This window comes from Monodelphis domestica, chromosome 6, assembly GCF_027887165.1.
Source record: "Monodelphis domestica isolate mMonDom1 chromosome 6, mMonDom1.pri, whole genome shotgun sequence".
Taxonomy (NCBI): Eukaryota; Metazoa; Chordata; class Mammalia; order Didelphimorphia; family Didelphidae; genus Monodelphis; species Monodelphis domestica.
This window is the reverse complement of record NC_077232.1, coordinates 69,946,183-69,965,584: the sequence shown is the minus strand read 5'-3', so window position 1 is coordinate 69,965,584 and position 19,402 is coordinate 69,946,183. Positions and strand designations below refer to the sequence as shown.

Genomic DNA, 19,402 nt, shown 5'->3' with positions numbered 1-19,402 from the left:
TATATGTCACTTGTGGCCGGGGGATGTCAATACCCATCCTATGAGATTATATTGGCCATATTTTCTTGATAGAATGGTTTGTTTCTTTAAAGAATGGCTGCCCTATTTATTAGAAACTATTGGAATATCAAATGGCACATTCATTAAGCCTAACAATATGATGAAATGTGCTTGTTTTTCCAAAGGGAGTTATTAATTGAGGGATAATTGTTTTGCCTTGTTTTCATTCTAAAAACACCTTTTAGATGTGATAGCAGGAGGAAATCACATGATTATCTCAATAGACACAGGAAAAGCCTTTGACAAAAGACACCTATTCCTAATAAAAACACTAGAAAGTATAGGAATAGGCAGGCCATTCCACAAAATAATAAACAGCATTTATTGAAAACCTTCAGCAAATATTATCTGCAATAGGGGATAAGTTCCCAGTAAGATCAAGAATGAAGCAAAGATGCCCATTATCACAACTATTATTTAATATCATACTAGAAATGCTAACTGTAGCACTTAGAGAAGAAAAAGAAATTGAAGAGATTAAAGTAGGCAGTGAGGAAACTAAACTATCACTCTTCGCAGATGATATGATGGTATACTTAGAGAACTCAAGAAAATAAACTAAAAAGCTAGTGGAAATAATTAATAACTTTTGAAAAGTTGCAGAATACAAAATAAATCCACATAAATCATCAGCATTTCTATATATTTCCAACACATCTCAGAAGGAAGTTAGAAAGAGAAATTCCGTTTAAAATCACTCTAGGTAGTATAAAATATTTGGGAATCTAACTTCCAAGACAAACTCAGGAATTATATGACCACAACTACAGAACGCTTCACACAAATAAAACTAGATCTAAACAATTGGAAAAGCATTAATTGTTCATGGGTAGGATGAGCTAATATAATAAAATGGCAATCCTACCTAACCTAATTTACGTATTCATTGCCATACCTATCAAACTATCAAAAAACTTTTTTATAGAATTAGAAAAAAATTATAACAAAGTTCATTTGGAAGAACAAAAGATCGAGAATATCAAGGGAATTAATAGATGTAATAGCAAGAGGAAGCTAGGTGGCTCAGTGAAATAGAAAGCCATGCATGGAGATTAGAGATCCTGGGTTCAAATTTGACCTCAGACACTTTCCAGTTGTGTGACTCTGGGCAAGTCACTAAACCCCCACTGCCTAGTCCTTACCATACTTCTGCCTTGGAACCAATACATAATATTTATTCTAAGGCAGAAGGTAAGGATTATTTTTTTTAAGATATAATACCTATTCTCTTAAAAATGATCAATATGGAAATGTGTTTTGCATGATAATACATGTATAAGCCAGACTGAATTGCTTACCAGTTCCAGGAAGAGAGAGGGAAGGGCAGGAGGGAGACAATTTGGATGGTATAACTTTGGAAAATTTAAGTGGAAATTTATTACATGTAATTGGTAAAATCACATATCTTTAAAATAAAAAGTATAATACCAACAATAAGCATATTTAGCATTTATCTAGTGCTTAAGGTTGGCAAAGCACTTCACATATATTATCTCATTTAAGCCTCTCAGAAAACTTTTGAGATAAATATTTCAGGTATTATTAGTTCCATTTTATAGATAGGGAACCTAAGTCTCAGAAAAGTGAAGTGACATATCTAGAGTGATACAGCTAGTAAGTACAGAGGTGAGGTTTGAATTCATATCTTCCTAATAACTCTATCCATTATGAGTCTCTATTAATTTGAATACAATAACTACCCTGCCACACTAATAATGATAATAGCTACCATTTATATTTAGTACTTTAAGGTTTGCCAATACAAAAATTATTTCATTTTATCCTTGCAAAAGCATTGGGAAGCAAGTGTTATTATCATCCTCATTTTACAAATGAAGAATTGGAGGCAAAGGTTAAGTGACTTGCCCAAAGCCACACATCTAGTAAGTGGATGAGTCTGCATTTGAACTCAGGTCTTCTTGACTCCAAGTCTTGCTCTCTAAGGGCTATATCATTTAACTGTCTCAAAAGTGAAGAAATGTCAACAGAAGTTCAAGCTCATGATCTACCAGTGGATGCTGAGAGCTTAACAACATGGTGTACATCAATGGGATATCAGAAGGAAGATCTTCAAACTATGGAAAAAGCCCTCAAAGCTACTAGGTTGTTATGAAAGGATAGCTCTACTTGTCTTGATGTTCCCTAGCTTCAAGATCCAGTCAATTGTATAAATGGAGATTTTGAACCTTTGAACTTCATCCCCCAGAAGTCCCTTAGTATTTCCCAAAATTCCCTTTAAATCTCTCCTGCGTGGTCATGTTCTTGTTTTATAAATTCTGTAGCTCTTCCCTCTTTCTTGAGCAGACTGGGTAGTTTAGGTAATTTTTTTACTTTAGTTATTATTAATAAAACCTTTAAAAATATAATACTTAACCTATTGGATATCAATTTTAATCTTTACACAATGAACTCTAGACTAGTCCCTCAGCAGCAAAGTGGCAAAGTTAAGATTCAGAACCAGATCTTCTGATCTCAAAGCCTTTCCTCTTTTGACTTCCCCACATTGCCACTTATCAACACTAAGACCTTCATGATGTCTGGATAGATCACATCCAAGACTTTATCTTTCTCTATAAGTAGATCTATTATTAAGGGAGGGCACCTGGGACATTCCCTTGGATGCTCACATGGTATGACTCTTCCCTCAGTGTTCTGGAGACCTCCCATTCCACACCCCATGCTCTGACACAGGCTGTATACCTTTGGGGTTTGATGGGAATGTGAAAGACAAAAAGGAAATGAGAGTCACAAAGTGGTGAAGGATTTTAGGGTGACAAGTTGCCCCCTCTCCTTTTAAAAGTTGCCCCTGGAAGATAGACATCAGGCAGGGATTTGGGACAGTGGAGTTCAGAAAGTTAAGTGCTTTCTCATCAGAGTTCTAGAAGTGGTAGGGAGAAGTTGAAATGCCCTCTCTTTCTGGGCAAGGTCCCCAACAAGGAAAACAATAACCCCTTTCCAAAGTACCAATTTCCAGTGCCCTCTTTGTGGCCTTCTCTCTCAGTCAGTATATGTGAGTCAAGTCAACAAGAATTTATTAAACACCTTGCTAAGTGCTTGGAATAAAAATTAAAGAACCAAGGAAGTCCCACCCCTTTAGGAACTTATATTCTAATGGAGGAAAGCAACATATAAAAGAAAGCTGAAATGTGGGTGGGTTGGGAAGAGAGCTGCCTGCCCTATAAAGAGATGGATGAAAAACTCCAATGAGTCAGAAGTACAGCCTGGAGAGGAATAAAGACTTGGCTGGCCTGAACATTTTCCTTAAAAGAGAGGGTCTGGGAGGAATCAACCAATTAGAGGAAGGGGTAATAGGGATTGTGGATTCTTTCAGTGTGACAAGTGAACTTCCAAGGTAAAGAGGTTTCTGTGGTATTGTAGAAAAAGTTCAGAGAATCATCCTGGAAAGGAATAAACTCCATAAAAGCATAACCTTTCCCTAAGCCAGCTCAGTCTCTGTACCTAGAGGGTCCCAAACTTGAAGTGTTCTCTTGATGGACAACTTTCTACAAAAGCACCTCAAGCTTCCCCAGAGTCATACAGCCTCTGTCCAAGGAAAGCCTTAGTCGAATGGTTAGGTCATTCCTTGACTGGCAGTACCGAAGTAATATTCATCCTTAATCAGTTTAATTTCCTTTGGTTTATATTCACCTCTTCAGCCATTCCAGAGAGACTGAGCTTCTCCTAGGCTCTGAGGCTGCCTAAATCCCTCAAACCATATGAATAGGGATCAGCAGCAGGGACAAACAGTTATAGAGTTCTGAAAGAGGGAGGTCTATGATAGGGGAGGGGCAAATCAGGAAAGCATGAGAATAGCTCTAAATGGCACCATTTATTTCTTTTGTGCTCAGTAAGGCCCAATAGCTTCCTTCCGAATTTTATCAGTCTCATGGTTTTGTTTAATTCTTGAGTGAAGGTACCAAGGTGTTAAGCTCTGGCTCTATCATTCTCTAGCCTTGTAGCATTGGATAAGAGACTTCACCTCTGTAAGTCTTGGCTTAATCCTCTACAAAATGAGAATCATGATGCCTGTACTAGCTCCTGTGCTGGAATGGCATACAGAATAAATTGAGTGTCTATGATGCTGTATCCAGAGCACCACACTAGTCACTGAAGGAGATACACTGTGTAAATAAGTCATGATCCCTTCCCTCATAGAGCTTGCAATCTAGTAGGGAGATGCATAGAAAATCATGCTATAGAGTCATATACAATAAGAGGACTAATGATAAAACATACTATGGATGACAGAAAAGTGATTAGATGGCTCCAGGGTAGATGTACACATGTATATCCATGTAGATAAATAGCTATCTAGATATAGATATCTTTGTATTATCAGAATTAAATTTTAATAGCTTGACTAAAATATATGAAAATTATAAATAATATATTAGTCACTGATTTAAAGTATTATTGCTCAAAGTCTAAATGACTTTTAATAGCTTTTATTTACAAAAAAGGTAGAAAGAGTGAAAGTAGAGAAATACAGAAAGGTAGAGAAGACATTTAGCCTATCGATCTCAATATTTCTCTGGGGCTTGACTCAGCCAGGACTTGTTGACCTTCAGCTGGAATTAAACTCTCTCCAGAAGAAAGGAAAGCTGTTATTCACTCACCCAAGTCCCCTCCAAGAGGTAGGTCAAGACGACAACTTGATCTGAAGATGACTCCTAAAGCTGACTTTCTTCTTGAAACCCACTTCCTTCTTGAAGAAATTCAGGGCTTTTTATGGTGGTTTCTTGTCCCTTTCCCTCCTCACAGGGGCCAGTCACAGTTTCCAAATTGCCTAGACACTGCAGTCTGTGGGATCTACTTATCACCTTCTGGAGTGGTAAATTCTCATCAAAAAGTTTCAGATTCCTGGCTGATTGAGTTTCTGAGGGTGTGAATTCTCTAAGTGGTTTGTGAGCTCCTCCACCTAGTTCAAGCTTTTGTTGATTCCATCAAAAGGCTCACAAAGGGGAGTTAATCCTGTCTTCACAATCTAGTGAGGTACTAAGTAGGAATATTTAAGTTATTACTAATCAAAGTATTATCTCCAACTAGGCAAAGAGAATAAAGAATTCCCTTTTTACATGTGTAAATTCAGAATAGACAAAAGAGAACCAAGAATTTCCTTTCACAGTATACAGCCATTAAAGAAATTTGTTTTGCTTGACTAAATATATTTGTTATAAGGAATCTGTTTTTCTTTTTTCCAGGGGAGTGGGGGTTTGGAGGAAAGAAAAAAAATTTCTGTAATTTTTATTCCAATAGAGTTGGGAGGTACCACAGAGATGAAATGTTGCAGGCACTCTCAGATGAGGCCACCATGTTATTAGTTTTATTTATTCATTTTACTTTGTTATGAGACATCAGCAGAGACTAGGAGAAATCTATAAACATTTTTAAAAACAAAACATCAATAAAATGCATTAATTAAAATAATAATACAGTGGAAAGGTATGAAAAAAGCCCTGTGAAATCTTTGGAAGAAAGTAACCATTACCAACTAGCAATATCAGGGACGATTTCACAGAAGAGGTAGCATTTGAATTTGTCTTCAAAAGGTAGGAATTCCAATTTTTTCCAAAGAAAGAAAGAATGTTACAGGCGCTGAGAAGACTAAACCATGCTGAGGTTGGGGGATAAGGAAAGGTAGAGTGTACATTTCAGAAGTAGCAATCCAATTTGACTAGAGCACAGAGTAAATGGAAAGTTGTTTAAGACCTCCAATGCCAGACCAATGAGTTTGCATTAATAATAGTGAGTTCATAATAGTGGACATTGAAGATTTTTTTTAAAAGAAAGCTCCATGGTGTAGATCTATAACTAGGATAGAGCAGCTGGGATATTGCCATCAAAGTGGATATGGGGGTGGGGTGCCCTCTTTCCTTGGTGGTTTGGAGATCACTCCCACATCTCTTGGGCTAAAAAAGTTGGTATATATGTGAAACTTGATGGGAAAGTGGGAGTCAGAAGCTTTAAAGAAGATTAGGTCTATGGTGGTTTGAAGGATGTACTAGAAAGGGGCAGAGAGAAGAAGCAAAACTTGTTAGAAGACTACTTTAATAGTTTAGTAAATATATTAATGAAGCACTGTAGCAAAGTGTTGGCAATGGGAAGAGAGGAAGAAATGGATATCAAAGATGTTATGGAGGTATAAACAACTGGATTTGATCATTGGCAGCTAGGTGGCTCAGTGGATAGAACACCAGGCCTGGAGACAAGAGGTCCTGGCTTCAAATTTGGTCTCAGACACTTCTAGCTGTGTGATCCTGGGTCAATCACTTAACCCCAGCTGCCTAGCCCTTGCCATTCTTCTGCCTTGGAACTGATGCTTGTAACAGTTCTAAGAGGAAAGATGAGGGTTTAAAAAAGAAGCAGCACAAGAAATAGAAGTAAGGCCTAAAGGTAGATCTGAGAGTCATTTTCATAGAAGATTAAAACCAGGGGATCTGATGAGATGGCTAATGGGGAAAAGATAGAGGAAGAAATAAAGAATCTTGGAAAGCACACTTCTTCCAAATTCAGGAAATCGATGAGGAAACAGAGGTGATCAGAGAACCAGAAGAGTGTGGACTATTTCTAAAGCCAAGGGAATAGAGGCTATCCAGAAGGATAGCATAGCCAATGAGGTATAAAGATTTCTGTTTATATTTGGGGATTTTTAATTAGGGAACTTAAAGAAACTTTAATAAGCATTTATTTTTCTCTACCTATCACCTATCCCTCTGCCATTGAAAAAAAAGAAGAAAACAAAATCCTTGTAACAAATATGCCTAGTTAAGCATAATAACTTCTCCATTGGCCAAGTCCAAAAGTATATGTTCCATTCATGCTATGTCTTGTGTCCATCACCTCTCTGGCAGTGGTTGGGCAGTGTGTTTTGTCATTAGAAAGCTGGAATCATGGCTGACTATTGTGCTGACCAGAGTTCTGAAGTCTCTCACAGATATTTGCAAACTGTCCTACATCAAAAAATGGAGGTCAAAGATTCCATGCCAGTCTGAATAAGAATTAGACCCACAAGTGACTGCTACTCTTCCAGCCTGGACAAGATATGTGGAGAGTCAATCTAAAATAACAATAATAATAGCTAACATTTAGAAAGCACTTAATGTGTGCCAGATACTGTAATAAATACTTTATAATTATTATCTCATTTAATCTTTACAACTACCCTGGTGAGGTAGATGCTATTATCCCCATTTTACAGATTGGGAAACTGAGGCAAACAGTTGTTAAAGTGACTCGCCTAGAGTTATATAACTATTAAGACCCTGAGTCTAGATTTGTACTCAGGTCTTGCTGACTCCAGGCCCAGCACTTTATACACTATGCCACCTAGTTTCCAAATACAAGATGAAGGAGATATGGTTAGTCAGCAGCTCATCTGAAAAAGATTTATGGGTTTTAGTGGAATGCAGGCTCAAGAAGAATCATCAGTATGATGTCAGCCAGAAAAGTTAATGTCACCTTGGACTACATTAAGAAGGAAGGGTTTCAGGAAATCAGGAGATGATAATCTGTCTCTCTTCTGCCCTAGTCTGACCACATTTAGAATATTGATAAGCTGAAGTGTCCAGAAAAAGAGAATGAAAATCCTTGAGTTCATGTCATATGAAGATTGGTTGAATGAAATGGGATGTTTACCCTGGAGAAGGGAAGACTCATGGAGTTATGGTGTTAAGTATTTGAAGGACTCCTGTGGAAAAATGATTAGACTAGTCCTATTTAGCCCAGAAGGGCAACTCAAGAGCAATGAGTAGAGATTTCTGAAGCAAATTTAAGCTGGATATCAAGAAAAACTTCGTAATGATTAGAGTTGAACAAAAGTGGAATGGGCTGCCAAGAGAGCTGATGGGTTCTCCCTCCTTGGAATTTTAAGCAGTAGCTGAATGATCATTTGTCAGGAATGTTATAATAGAGATTCCTTTCATGCATAGGTTGGATTACATGGCTGCTGAGTTCTCTTCCAGTTCCCAATTATGTGATTCTGTGTGGATGACCAGGAACCACTGATAGAAGAAGTAGATTTAAGTAGTATATTGGCATTATGAGAAGGGGATATCTCATTTGGCAGAATTTGGACTCCAGAGGGATTTGCAATAATTCATATTTACAAAGCTTAAGTTTACAAATATGTCTACTCACAAAAACCTTGTGAGGGATGAGGGGCAAATATTATCTTATCCATTTCATGGTCAAGGGAACTGAGCCTGGGAGAGGGGGAGGTACTTGTATAGGGTCAAAGAATATGTCACAGCTGGGAAACTTGAGTATCAATCTACCCACATAAGAGATGATTTATGTGTCATTTATAACAATAAAATACTACATTGATGCAACGTGTTCATATCATCATCATCATCATCATCATCATCGTCATTATCATGATTTGGTGATTGAGTCAGTTGTCCAAAGGAAATTCCAAGCTCTAATGACAAAACCAGCCCTTCTTAAAGGGTAGGATTACATCTTTACCTTCTCCAGCTCAAGACCATCCTTGAGTCCTCTAAGCATTCTTAAAAGGAGCAGCATTCTTTCTTTAAAATTAAAAAAACAGGAAGACAAAACACCCACACTCTGTGGGCCTATTCACCATTTCCACAGTTCTTTAGCCTGAGCATTCCAGTTGGGACAAGGAGGAGGGCTGGAGAATGGACCCAGAGGAGGAATCTGAGGGACTAGCCTCAAAGGGGAGATAGTAAAGGGAGGAGCCATAACAACCCTTTGAGTTAGTATTGTGGTAGAGGCATAGAAAAAGAGAGGACTTGTAAGCCAAGATGCAAGAAACAAGCTGGGGACCTGACCTGCCTATCAATCAAGAAGAAAGTTCCAAACAGAATGTTCCCCCAGGAGAGACAGTTGGGGGAGCCTGACTAGAGGAGAGGAATTGGGACCTTGGGACTCACTCTCTCTCTGGGGGGTTATTGAACTGAGGAGGCTTGGCTTTTTGACTTTGACCAAGGGAGGATCTGATTCTGTCTCTGGCTCTGGGGGTTGAACCTGGCCAGGGGGAAGAAGCTGAATTGATATTATTTAGTTTCTGTCCCAAGCTGAAGGACCCTTGAGGGGAGCTTCTGAAATTAGTGACTTTGTGAAGAAAGAAGATTTTAACTGTTGTCCTCTATCTCTGACTGTTCCTCTGTCACAGTTGTGACTTCCCAAGCCCTTATAATCTTCATTATAGATTAGGGACAACCTCATCCCTCTTACCTCAGTTTCCCATCCTGTTTCCCAATAAACCCCCTGACTTGAAAAGGAAAAGAAAAGAGTATCTTTATAGTTCACTCAAAGGGGAGGGAAGAAGCCAAAGGCTTCAAGAACTAGGAGGGGAGGAAGACAGGGAGGAGAGGGTGAAGGAGGAGGGAAAGAAGGTAGGAGGAGATTAGGAGAAATATTGATCCACTAGTCATCAGTAGGGATCAGTAGGCAAACCCCAGAGCATTCCCCTGTATCAGTATCTCTCAGTGTCTCTCAAAGTACTTCTATCTCCATTGCAAATGGGCAAGTGTGTCCCCATACTTAGTAGTAGCACTCTTAACACAGGTTAGGTCCCCAGCTTGTTTCTTGCATCTTGGCTTACAAGTCCTCTCTCTATGCCTCTACCACAGGAAATATGTCCATAATCTTACAAATGAAATTCAGGTAAAGAGAAATTAATTTTTTTGCTCAGTTGGCAAGTTCAAACCCAAATCTAACATTCTATTATATCACAGTGCCTTCTAACATGAACCATTAGGGTTCCTAGGTGGCTAAAGACAGTCTCCTTTTTCAAGAATCAAGAGCTACCTTAACTGAAATTGCCCCTTTAAGACCACAAGGATAAGACTGGCTAGAAAGAGATCAACCATCATTCTTTTAGGGAGCTGTCCTTGGTGCTGCCCCTAGCCAGCTGTCCCTCCCACCTCCACAGGCACCCTTCCTTATCTGCTTCTTTGGTCCTGATCGGCCTATAAAGTCTCTACCTGTTTTATCTCTTTGTACAACCCCCAGACCCATTTGTAACCAAACTCTGGCTTTAGCCTGATAGTGAGCTCTCCAGGTCCTATTTTTGAATCTTGTACCCAGTCTGGGTCCCACTTTGCCTGATTATCCATGACTGAATTTTATGTCTTCAAATAGGACAAAAGGGTATGAGGTATCCCTCCCACCCTCATATAAGCTGCCTCTTTTCCTTCCTTAGCCTGGCAGATCACCAGAGATCTGCTCATTGGGCCCACTACCATTCCTCTTTCTACCACATAGGTTTTCAGGAGGAAGAGTAGTCCTTACCATCCTGTCCTTACCACCCCATGGCCTGCCTTGCTGTGTTCACCCCAGATCCCATAGATTGTGGGTAGCTTGGGGCTCCTCCCACAGAGCTACACAAGCCTATTCACAGATGTACTCTCTACTCTTCCCTTTTAGAGAGGTTCTGAGAGTGGGGGCCCTTTGTTTGTGGAAACAAAGCTGTTTGCATTTTAAAATATAATCATTTTATTATTCCCTATTTGAAGAGTACTTGAGTTTTGAAAAAAATTCATTAGAATTCCAGATTTAATTAACTTTGCAATACAAAACCCCAGCTCTTCTTTGGAAGCCTGTACCCATGCCATCTGCCAAGCCCATGGATAGAGATTACCAGAAACCTCAAAACCCCTCCACAAAACAACAACAACAATAATAATAACAACATTTATATAGGACTGTAAGGTTTTCAAAATGCGTTAAATATATTATCTCATTTGATCCTTACAACAACCCTATGATAGCAATTCCCATTTTGCACTTGAGAAGTTGATGTAGACAGGGGTAAACAGCTACTGTCAAATACAGAATTTGAACCCAGATCTTCCTGACTCTAAGGCCATTGCTCTTTCCACTGCCTCACCTTCCTGGCTACTTTCTTGTCATCAACCTGTCATATGTCTATTCTGTCTCTATCTCACTCACACACACAAGGCAGGAGTAACCATCTAGATCTCAGTGCCCACTTTTGCCCACATAACAGCCCTCACTCTACTACTCTGCATTGGCTTACACTGCAGATAGATGTAATGGAGAACAGATTTTGAACATCTCAGGATGTTTGGGATGTGTCTCCATGAACACACACTACATTTGCCCTAGCTTACCTGCTAAACATCCCCAAGCTATAGGAAAAAAAAAGAGATTGGCACTGATACGCCCTTTTAAAGTCAACACAGTCTCAAGTCCTATAAGAAAGGGAGGCATAAAAGCAATGAGCTTCCCCATTTCTTAAACCCTTAGCTTCCATATTAGAATCAATACTGGATATTGGCTCCAAGGCAGAAGAGCAATAAGGGTTGAAAACTCCTAAAGGGGAAAAAAATCCAAGTAGTAGGGAGCTAGACAGGACTTTAGATCAGAAGTCAGAAAATGTGGTCCTAGATTCAGACTGTCAGTTGATTAGTTCTGTGGGCTTTGGTAAGTAATTGACTCTTTCTGGGCTTTGTTTCTTCATCTATAAAATGGATTCGTTTATTTCAAAATCCCTTCCAATTCCGACATTCTGTGAATTTCACTTGCTCAGCCATGGAGATAGGGCTAGATAGAGGTGATTGTGACATTCTAATCATAAGCAGTCATGTGCAGTAAATTGGGGACTGAGCCAGGAGGTGTGTTCTGCAGACTACTGTGCTATGTGTTTGGGAAAGGAGGACAGTTGAATGGGACAAAGTCCCATTCTGTGTGTAAATATGGGCAGGCTGAACAAGCTGTCTGTACCAGTTCCCCAGAGGGCTGCAAGCCAGGGAGGCACTATGGGGATGGGAATGAGCACTACGAGGATGAGTCACAGAAAGAAGCAGCAGTTTACATCCAGACTCAATCCAGCTAGAGAGGCCTCCACCAGAATTGATCTTCATGGGACTCCCAATGCCAAAGCCAGGGAAGTCTGGTACATTTAGGAGGCTCACAAGAGCATAATTTTAGACATAGACAGGATGTTAGATTTCAATTAATCCAACCCACTCATTTGAAAGTTTAGAAAATAGGCCAGAGAAGCCATGTAGTGGATAGAGTTCTGGACTAGTCAGAAATATCTGTTCAATTTCTACCTTAGAAAAAATTAGTAGCTCTGTGACCTTGGGTAAGTCAGTTTATTCTTCTTTAAAATGAGGAGGTTGTTCTCTGTAATCTCTAAAGATCTCTTCCCATTCTAAATCTATAATGGCCTTCTATGATTTGCCCAAGATCCTACAACTAGTAAGTGAATGAGGCAGAATTTGGACCAGGATCTTCTGAATCCAAATCCAGCACTGTCTCCATTGTATCATTCAGGGGAACTTCCCTGAACTTGACTTTAACTGATGATGTCAAGTATGGCTTCTTCACTGTTGTAGTCTAATGCATTAATGATCCAAGTTTATGGTTGGTTTTTCATTACATTTCCTTTAGGGCAGCAGTTCTGAGAGTGTAATTCCATGGAATTTTCCAAGATTTTTTCTGGGGGTCCAAAAAACCAAAACCATTTTCATAATAATAATACTAAGTCTTAATTTGCCCTCTCTGTGAAAAGCTGGATCTTCTTCATGTACTTCAAATAGATTGAATACAGAAGCAAATAGAAGAACCAACTCTCTTCTATTAGGTCAGACATTAAAGAGATTTGCAAAAAATAGCCAAAACAATACCATTTTCACTCATTTTTAATTTTTAATGAAAAGTATGGTTATTTTTCATTTTAAAATGTTAATGTTAACATGTAAGGAGTTTATTATTTTTAAATCTGTTTTAAGTATTTATCAGTTTTGATTTCTATTATGGTAAATATCAGTAATTATAACTAACATTAATACAAAATCTCTTTAGGGTCCTTAATAATTTTTAAACCCTTACCTTCTGTCTAAGAATCAATACAAGTATTGGTTCCAAGGCAGAAGAGTTAACTTGCCCAGGGTCACAGTGCTAGGAAATGTCTGAGGTCAGATTTGACCCCAGGTCCTCCCAACTCCAGGCCTGACATTATCCACTGAGCCACCCAACTTCCCCTGGGGTCCTCAGTAATTTTTAAGAGTATAAAGGGGGACCTGAGACCAGAAAGTTCACAACTGCTACTCTTAGAAATCATAGATTTTTGAGCTGGAATTAACCTTAGAAGCTTTGTATTTCAGCCCCCTCACTTTATAGACAAAGAAACTAAATCCTAGAAAGGATAAATGACTTGCCCAAAGCAGACAGGTAGTATCAGAGGTGAGCTTTGAACCCAAACCTTCTGATTTCAGAGTTCTTTGGCACATTATCTTTCAAAAGGACTCAGCCTTCTCATCCAATCCATTTACATAACCTTGAGAAAGACACAATTGATGTGGGTTCCCAAATGACATTCACCTCCCTCTTCTCAAGAAACTCATGGGTTTTACGGCCTGAAGACTAGATAAAATGCACAGAAAATAAAATAAAATAAAAAATAAAATAAAATAAAATGTACAGGGAACAATTCGAGTCCCATAGAAAGGTATAATGGTGGAATCACACCATTTTGAGTGTAAGTACCCATAGTCTACTAGACTTAACTAAGTCACAAGGAAGCGTGATAGATATTATTCCTAACTCTGCTAGCACAAAATGTCAGTAACTTGGATGAAATAACTGAGGCTTTGGGAAGATAAATAGATAGAGCCAAACAGTGAACAACTCCAGACAGGCAAGTGGTACAATAGAGAGTGCTAGGCATGCAGTCAGGAAGACCCTTTAAGTTCAAATCCATTTGTTTTGCTTGACTTCACATGTATAACGGGTATATCATGTTGCTTGCCTTCTCAGTGGGCTAGAAGGAGGAAGGAAGGCAATTTGAAACTCAAAAATATTTTTAAATGAATGCCAGTCAAAATCCAGCCTTAGACACTTAACAAGATATATGTTTGCCTCAGTTTCCTCAACTATAAAATCAGGACAATAATAGTACCTACTTCTAGGGTTGTTGTGAGGATAAAATGAGGGATTTGTAAAGCATTAAGCATATAATCCAACACATAGTTGACGCTTAATATTTGTTTCCTTCTTTCCATGATTTGCCTCCTTTTATAACATAGAGTTCCAGGCTTGAATTATTCTCCCCCAAACCAGTTTTCTTGATTGTCTCACACCCTTGGCTCTTGGCACTTTGAAGACAACCTATGTTGTATTCTAGAGACACCTGAGTTGAAATACAAACAGCTGGATGAGGAAAGCAGCAGGGAAATACAGCTGCACACAGCTGTTAGTTATGTTCACAAATTCCCCAACTACTTCAACAGCATGGAAACATTCCTTTGCTGTTGATGATTGCTCTTTAATGTGGTAGGGGTTCCAAGCCTGGAATGTTTGTGATGGATTGTGTCAAATGTGGAATGTGAAAAAAGTGGAGCATGGAGGAGGGTTAGCATTGTGGTCAAGGATTAAGCCAATACTGAGATTTTGTGCCAAAACCCACATTCTTTCCACTACTCCATGCTGTGTCCCTAGAGATCACTTCTGGGAGTCAGAGGATAGAAGACACAAGAATAGGATATAAATGGCCATCCGTATGTTCGAGTGTTTGTAGGGAAGTTTGTAGGGAAAATATCGGTATGGCTCCCCAGGTGTGGTTTTGCCTTTAGAGTGAACCTGGATTTAAGGAATATAGGAAGAGCAAGGATTGGCATAAGTCAAAAAGGGTATCATCAATTGACTATTGGACATTTTGGATGCCCCATAGACTTCTCAATCTCAGATGTCCAAAACAGAACACATTATCATTACCCCAAAATCCTGTTCTCTTCTGAACTTCCCTGTGACTGTGGAGGATGTTACCCTCTTCCAGGAAGCCAGGCTTTATAACCTCGGTGTCTTTCTTGATTTCTCTCTTGATTTACTTCACATATTCAATCAGTTGCAAAATCTTGTGATTTCTTTCTCTACAATGCTAACTTAGAAATAAATACAGAACTTCCAAGTAGTCAGAAAACCCACTTTTTCATCAAATAAAGGGATAGGCTCATTAATCTGGGCACCACACAGAGTCATAAATCAAATTCCACACAGAACCAAAGGCTCTGAGACTCTGGGAACCGCATCCCTGGGAGAAGACACAGCTCTTAGTGCCAATTCCTCCTTGGGAGAGAACACAGTGCTAAATGCCACCTCCAAAGAGATACTGAGCCTGAGAATCTCTTTACACCTTTGGGAAGCCTACAAAGACTAACTACAAACAGGTGTGTAAACCTCCTAAGATCAGCAGCTATGACATTAGAAAATGGTCTGCTGTAATAAATTAAAGATAAAGGTCAAACTTGGGAGCTGGGCTTCCTGAGAGGAAACTTTCAACCAATAGATAAGACTCCATAACAAAAAGGTGCTTAACATTTAAATCAAAATAGGTGCCCTTAGTACTGGGGTTTCTCAAAAGTAAAGGTAGACTGAGTCATCCAAAAATTCACATCGTCAACAATATCAACAAACCTTTCCTACTTTCCACTCAAAAAGCCACCATCCTAGTTCGTGTCCTTATTGCTTCCCTCCTGGATTATTCCAATGGCCTTCTAATTAATTGGTCTAAGTACCTCAAGGGTCTTTTCCTTCAAGTTTAACCTCCACTCATTTGTTAACATGATTTTCCTAAGTCTCAGGTCAACCTTGGTCCATTCATCTACCTGAAACACATACTTCTCTTACCAGCTATAGTTTCTACCCACATTTTCCCCTCAAGTCACCCTAATCATAGTTTCTGTGGTTAATGACTACCCAGGGAAGTGGAAGCCACTCAAGGTTATTTGTATTCTTCCCTGCTGACAGCTGAGGTAGCATACAAATGGAGTTGACTGCCATTCCTAGGGAGTCCTGGAGCATAAAGTAATCTCCACCCCAATAGCACCACCCAGGACTTAATAGAAAAGGCTGAGGTTCCTTTCCTTTCCTTTCCCTCAAATAATCACACCTTTGGCCTGCCTCCTGGGGATACAAAACACTCTGTATTCACCCCATGTCCTTTGATATAATATGTTCACCTTGAATTCTAGCTACATACTAAGTCTTTGCCCACCCCTACTAATTGTGAATTACGTAGAAAGAATCCATTGTTCAAACTCTTCTATACTCACCAGTGGTAAGAAGGTCTCCTATGGTACTTAGTAGATAGGAAGCAATGTGGACCAAAGGAGAGGAGATTGCCACCCTCACAAAGTGTTTAAAAGTCAAAATTCATGGAAGTCTTCCATCAGTTCCATTTCACCAAACTACAATCATGAGGACCAGAGCGGCATTTTAGGAGAGGGACAGTATGATTTTACAGCAGAGTTTGGAAGAAGAACGATGGATCCTACCTCCTACCATGCCTTCCTGCCTTAGGTTGCTTGGGGGGAGAGAGAAGAGCTTTGGGCACTGTTCAGAACCATGGGAATGGACAGAAGTAAATAGGATCAGACCTCACTGGCACCAAGGTCAAACCCTCTGAGCTAAGCTGCTATGTTCAAATGTGCTAACCAATGAGATAAGGCCCAAATGTATTTCTTACCTCATTGATTGTGGTGCCAAAAAGGTCCTAATTGTTTTGTCCTGGAGCAGGTGTAACTACAGTGAGACCATTCAGCAGCCACTTGTGTGCTGAAACCTCAGACCACTAAATGAGAAGCACAGGCAAAAATGGGTGGCCACTCAGTGACTCTAGGTCTCTCAAGAACTCAGTAAAATAAAAAGAGAATAAAGACCAAAAAAAGAAAATTTAGAATCAGTCATTTATTAATCATTTATTAAATGCTTACTGTGGGCCAACCATTCCACATTGTCTTTAAATGTATCAAACAAAATACATAGTATTACAAAGGAAGTTAATTGTATTGAAATACATTTGTCAGAATTTTTTTTTCAAAGTTCTCAGACCCCTGCCCAAGTAGAATGTTGTGAATAGGAAACAGCAAAGTTGAACACTCAACCACAGAGTGTATGCGGTAAACCTGGAAAGGTGGCTGAACCCAGCGTATGAAGGTTAAAGACAATCTCATTTTCTTCTGTATCCCCAGCACCTAGAACAATGTCTGGTACACAGTAGGTACTTAATAAATGGTTACTGAATTAGTAACCCCATCAGGCATAAGCTTCTTTAGCAAAAATCAAAGGTCACTTCCATACTCTGAAAAAGCAACAAGGGGTAAGACCTGAAGACCTTTCAAATCATGCACTGAAGTTCCTTTCCTCTGGGATGTGGCCATTGAAGATCTGAATGAGACAACCAAACATTCAAGATCTGTCCACAGAATGTGGGCTACAAGTTTAAGGTTTTCTCCCTGGTCCACCTGTAGGCCATAACATCACAGAGAGTTCCATAGATGACTTTTCCTGGTTAGCAGGATGAGAGGAAAAGAAAGAGAAGGGAATGAGCACTTGTTAAGTGCCAACTGTAAACCAGGCACTACGCTTTGTGCTTCATAAATGTTTTTTATTTGATAATTCATAAATATTATCTTACCTGATAGGGAAAAGGGGACTTTTCTGGGACCATGGATTCTTGAATTCCAGACAAATGGACAGATATTTCTCCCACCTACCATGGTCTTTGTCTCACACAGCTAGTCACTGATCTATGCCAAGGAAATCCATAGCCCAGTGAGTGCTGCTCATATCAAAAATATGAGAGTGTTGGACAATGATTATCTGTGAGAACTTGACTTCTCTCAGCAATGCAGTGATCTGGGACAATCCTGAAAGACTTATGATGGGGAATGCTATCTACCTCCAAAGAGCTGGATGGATACAGATCAAAGCATACTATCTTTCCCATCAGTGTATCTTTGGTTTTATTTTGGGGGTCTTTGGTTATGTTTGACTTTGCTTTTACAACAGTGACCAATATGGAAATGTGTTTTACGTGGCAATTTAAAAAAATGGAAGAAAAAAAAGGATATGAGAGTGTAGGGGCAGCTGGGTAGCACACCAGATAGATTGCCAGGACTGGACACTTCTTAGCTGTGTGACCCTGGGCAAGTCACTTAATCCCAGTGGTCTGTCCCTTACTTCTCTTCGATACTGAGTATTGATTTTTCACCTACTTAATACTTAGTATTGATTCCAAAAAAGAAGATAAAGGTTATAAAATAATATTTTTAAAGAGACAACTATGGGAGCATATAACATGTGCCGAAAAAGAACAAGATTAGTTTAAATACAAAAACTGTAGATATGGTGTCTTTCCTTAGTGGTCATACGTCATATGGCTCTCTGGATATGTGGAAGGAACAACATTTATTTGGTCCTTCTTTTTCTAATGATAGCCCCAGTAGAGCCTCAATCTTTAAAGACCATTTCAGGTATCCAATCCATCAAGAAATATTTATTAAGCACCTACTATGTGCTTAAAGAGGCAAAAGAGAGTTCCTGCCCTCAAGGAACAATGAAGAAGGGTCTCATGTGTCGAGAATTACTCTAAGGGGATGGACACCCCAATTCCCAAACCCCTCAGCTTGCTGGGAGTCTGGCTACTGATGCGACCATGGATCTGTCCTAGGGCAAGGAACTCTGAGGGCCTGGAACCCCAGGGACAGATGTAGGTGGGAACAGAGAAGCTACACAGCCTGTGTGGGGCCAGGCCTTGGAAAATTGGGTTTGGGGAGGTTGTTTTTTATGTCCTTAAGAAATGAAAAAGAATAAGGCTGAATAAACATGACTACATTAACTCACTGAAAAGCCTCCTGCCATTTTAACTCTGTTCCTGGAGAAATAAAAGAAAAATAATTTGTCCACCCACACTCAGATCTTTCTGACGAAGGTAGGTGAATATTGCTTTGCTAATCGAGTGTGACGGCTGGATGTGAAGCCACACTGACGGATGCAGGATTGAAAGGAATCAACAGCTTTAAAAAAATAAAAAAATAAAAAAAGGAAGTAGCTGCTACTGGGTCCCAGCAGAACTGGGAGTCACTAAGCTTGACTGTGTTCCTGGCTTCTGCAGGTCTCCCCCAACCCATAGCAATGGAGGCTATCGATGAGAATGAGGGGCACCCAGACCAGCAGGGGGAAACAGCATCACCCCCACAATCCTCGGAGAAAGAAGCACAGCCTGCCCAGTGTCCCTGGGGACAACCTCTGACTGGGGGGGGCAGCATGTGCTTGTTCGCCATCTCTCAATTCTTGGTAAGGATGTGGAATTTGCCAGGCTCTGGTGGGAGGAGGGGAAGATGGGAGAAAGGAAGCTGAGGGATATCCCCATCCCCACCCCTACCTCCACCCAGGGCTCTGCTGTTTCACCTATAAAGATTTCACCCCAGTGGAATTGCTAGGGCTGGGATGAGGAGGAACCAGGAGACTTAAACTCCAATATCTGCTTCCAGGCATTTTGTGCGCCACTCTTGATCACAACCAGGGTCCTCTGCAGGAACTTTATTTCGGGGAGATCTTCTCT

General features: G+C 39.8%; 1 protein-coding gene across 2 annotated transcripts in view; it reads left to right on the top strand.

The window, feature by feature from the left end:
- Positions 1-19,402, top strand: part of PTPN5 (protein tyrosine phosphatase non-receptor type 5) — a 129,163-nt gene that overhangs the window by 76,777 nt on the left and 32,984 nt on the right. For both annotated transcript variants that reach the window (XM_007496997.3, XM_056802221.1), the window contains one exon: positions 18,953-19,134. In XM_007496997.3, coding sequence (XP_007497059.1) covers positions 18,953-19,134 — 182 coding nt within the window. The remainder of the gene's footprint in view (positions 1-18,952; positions 19,135-19,402) is intronic.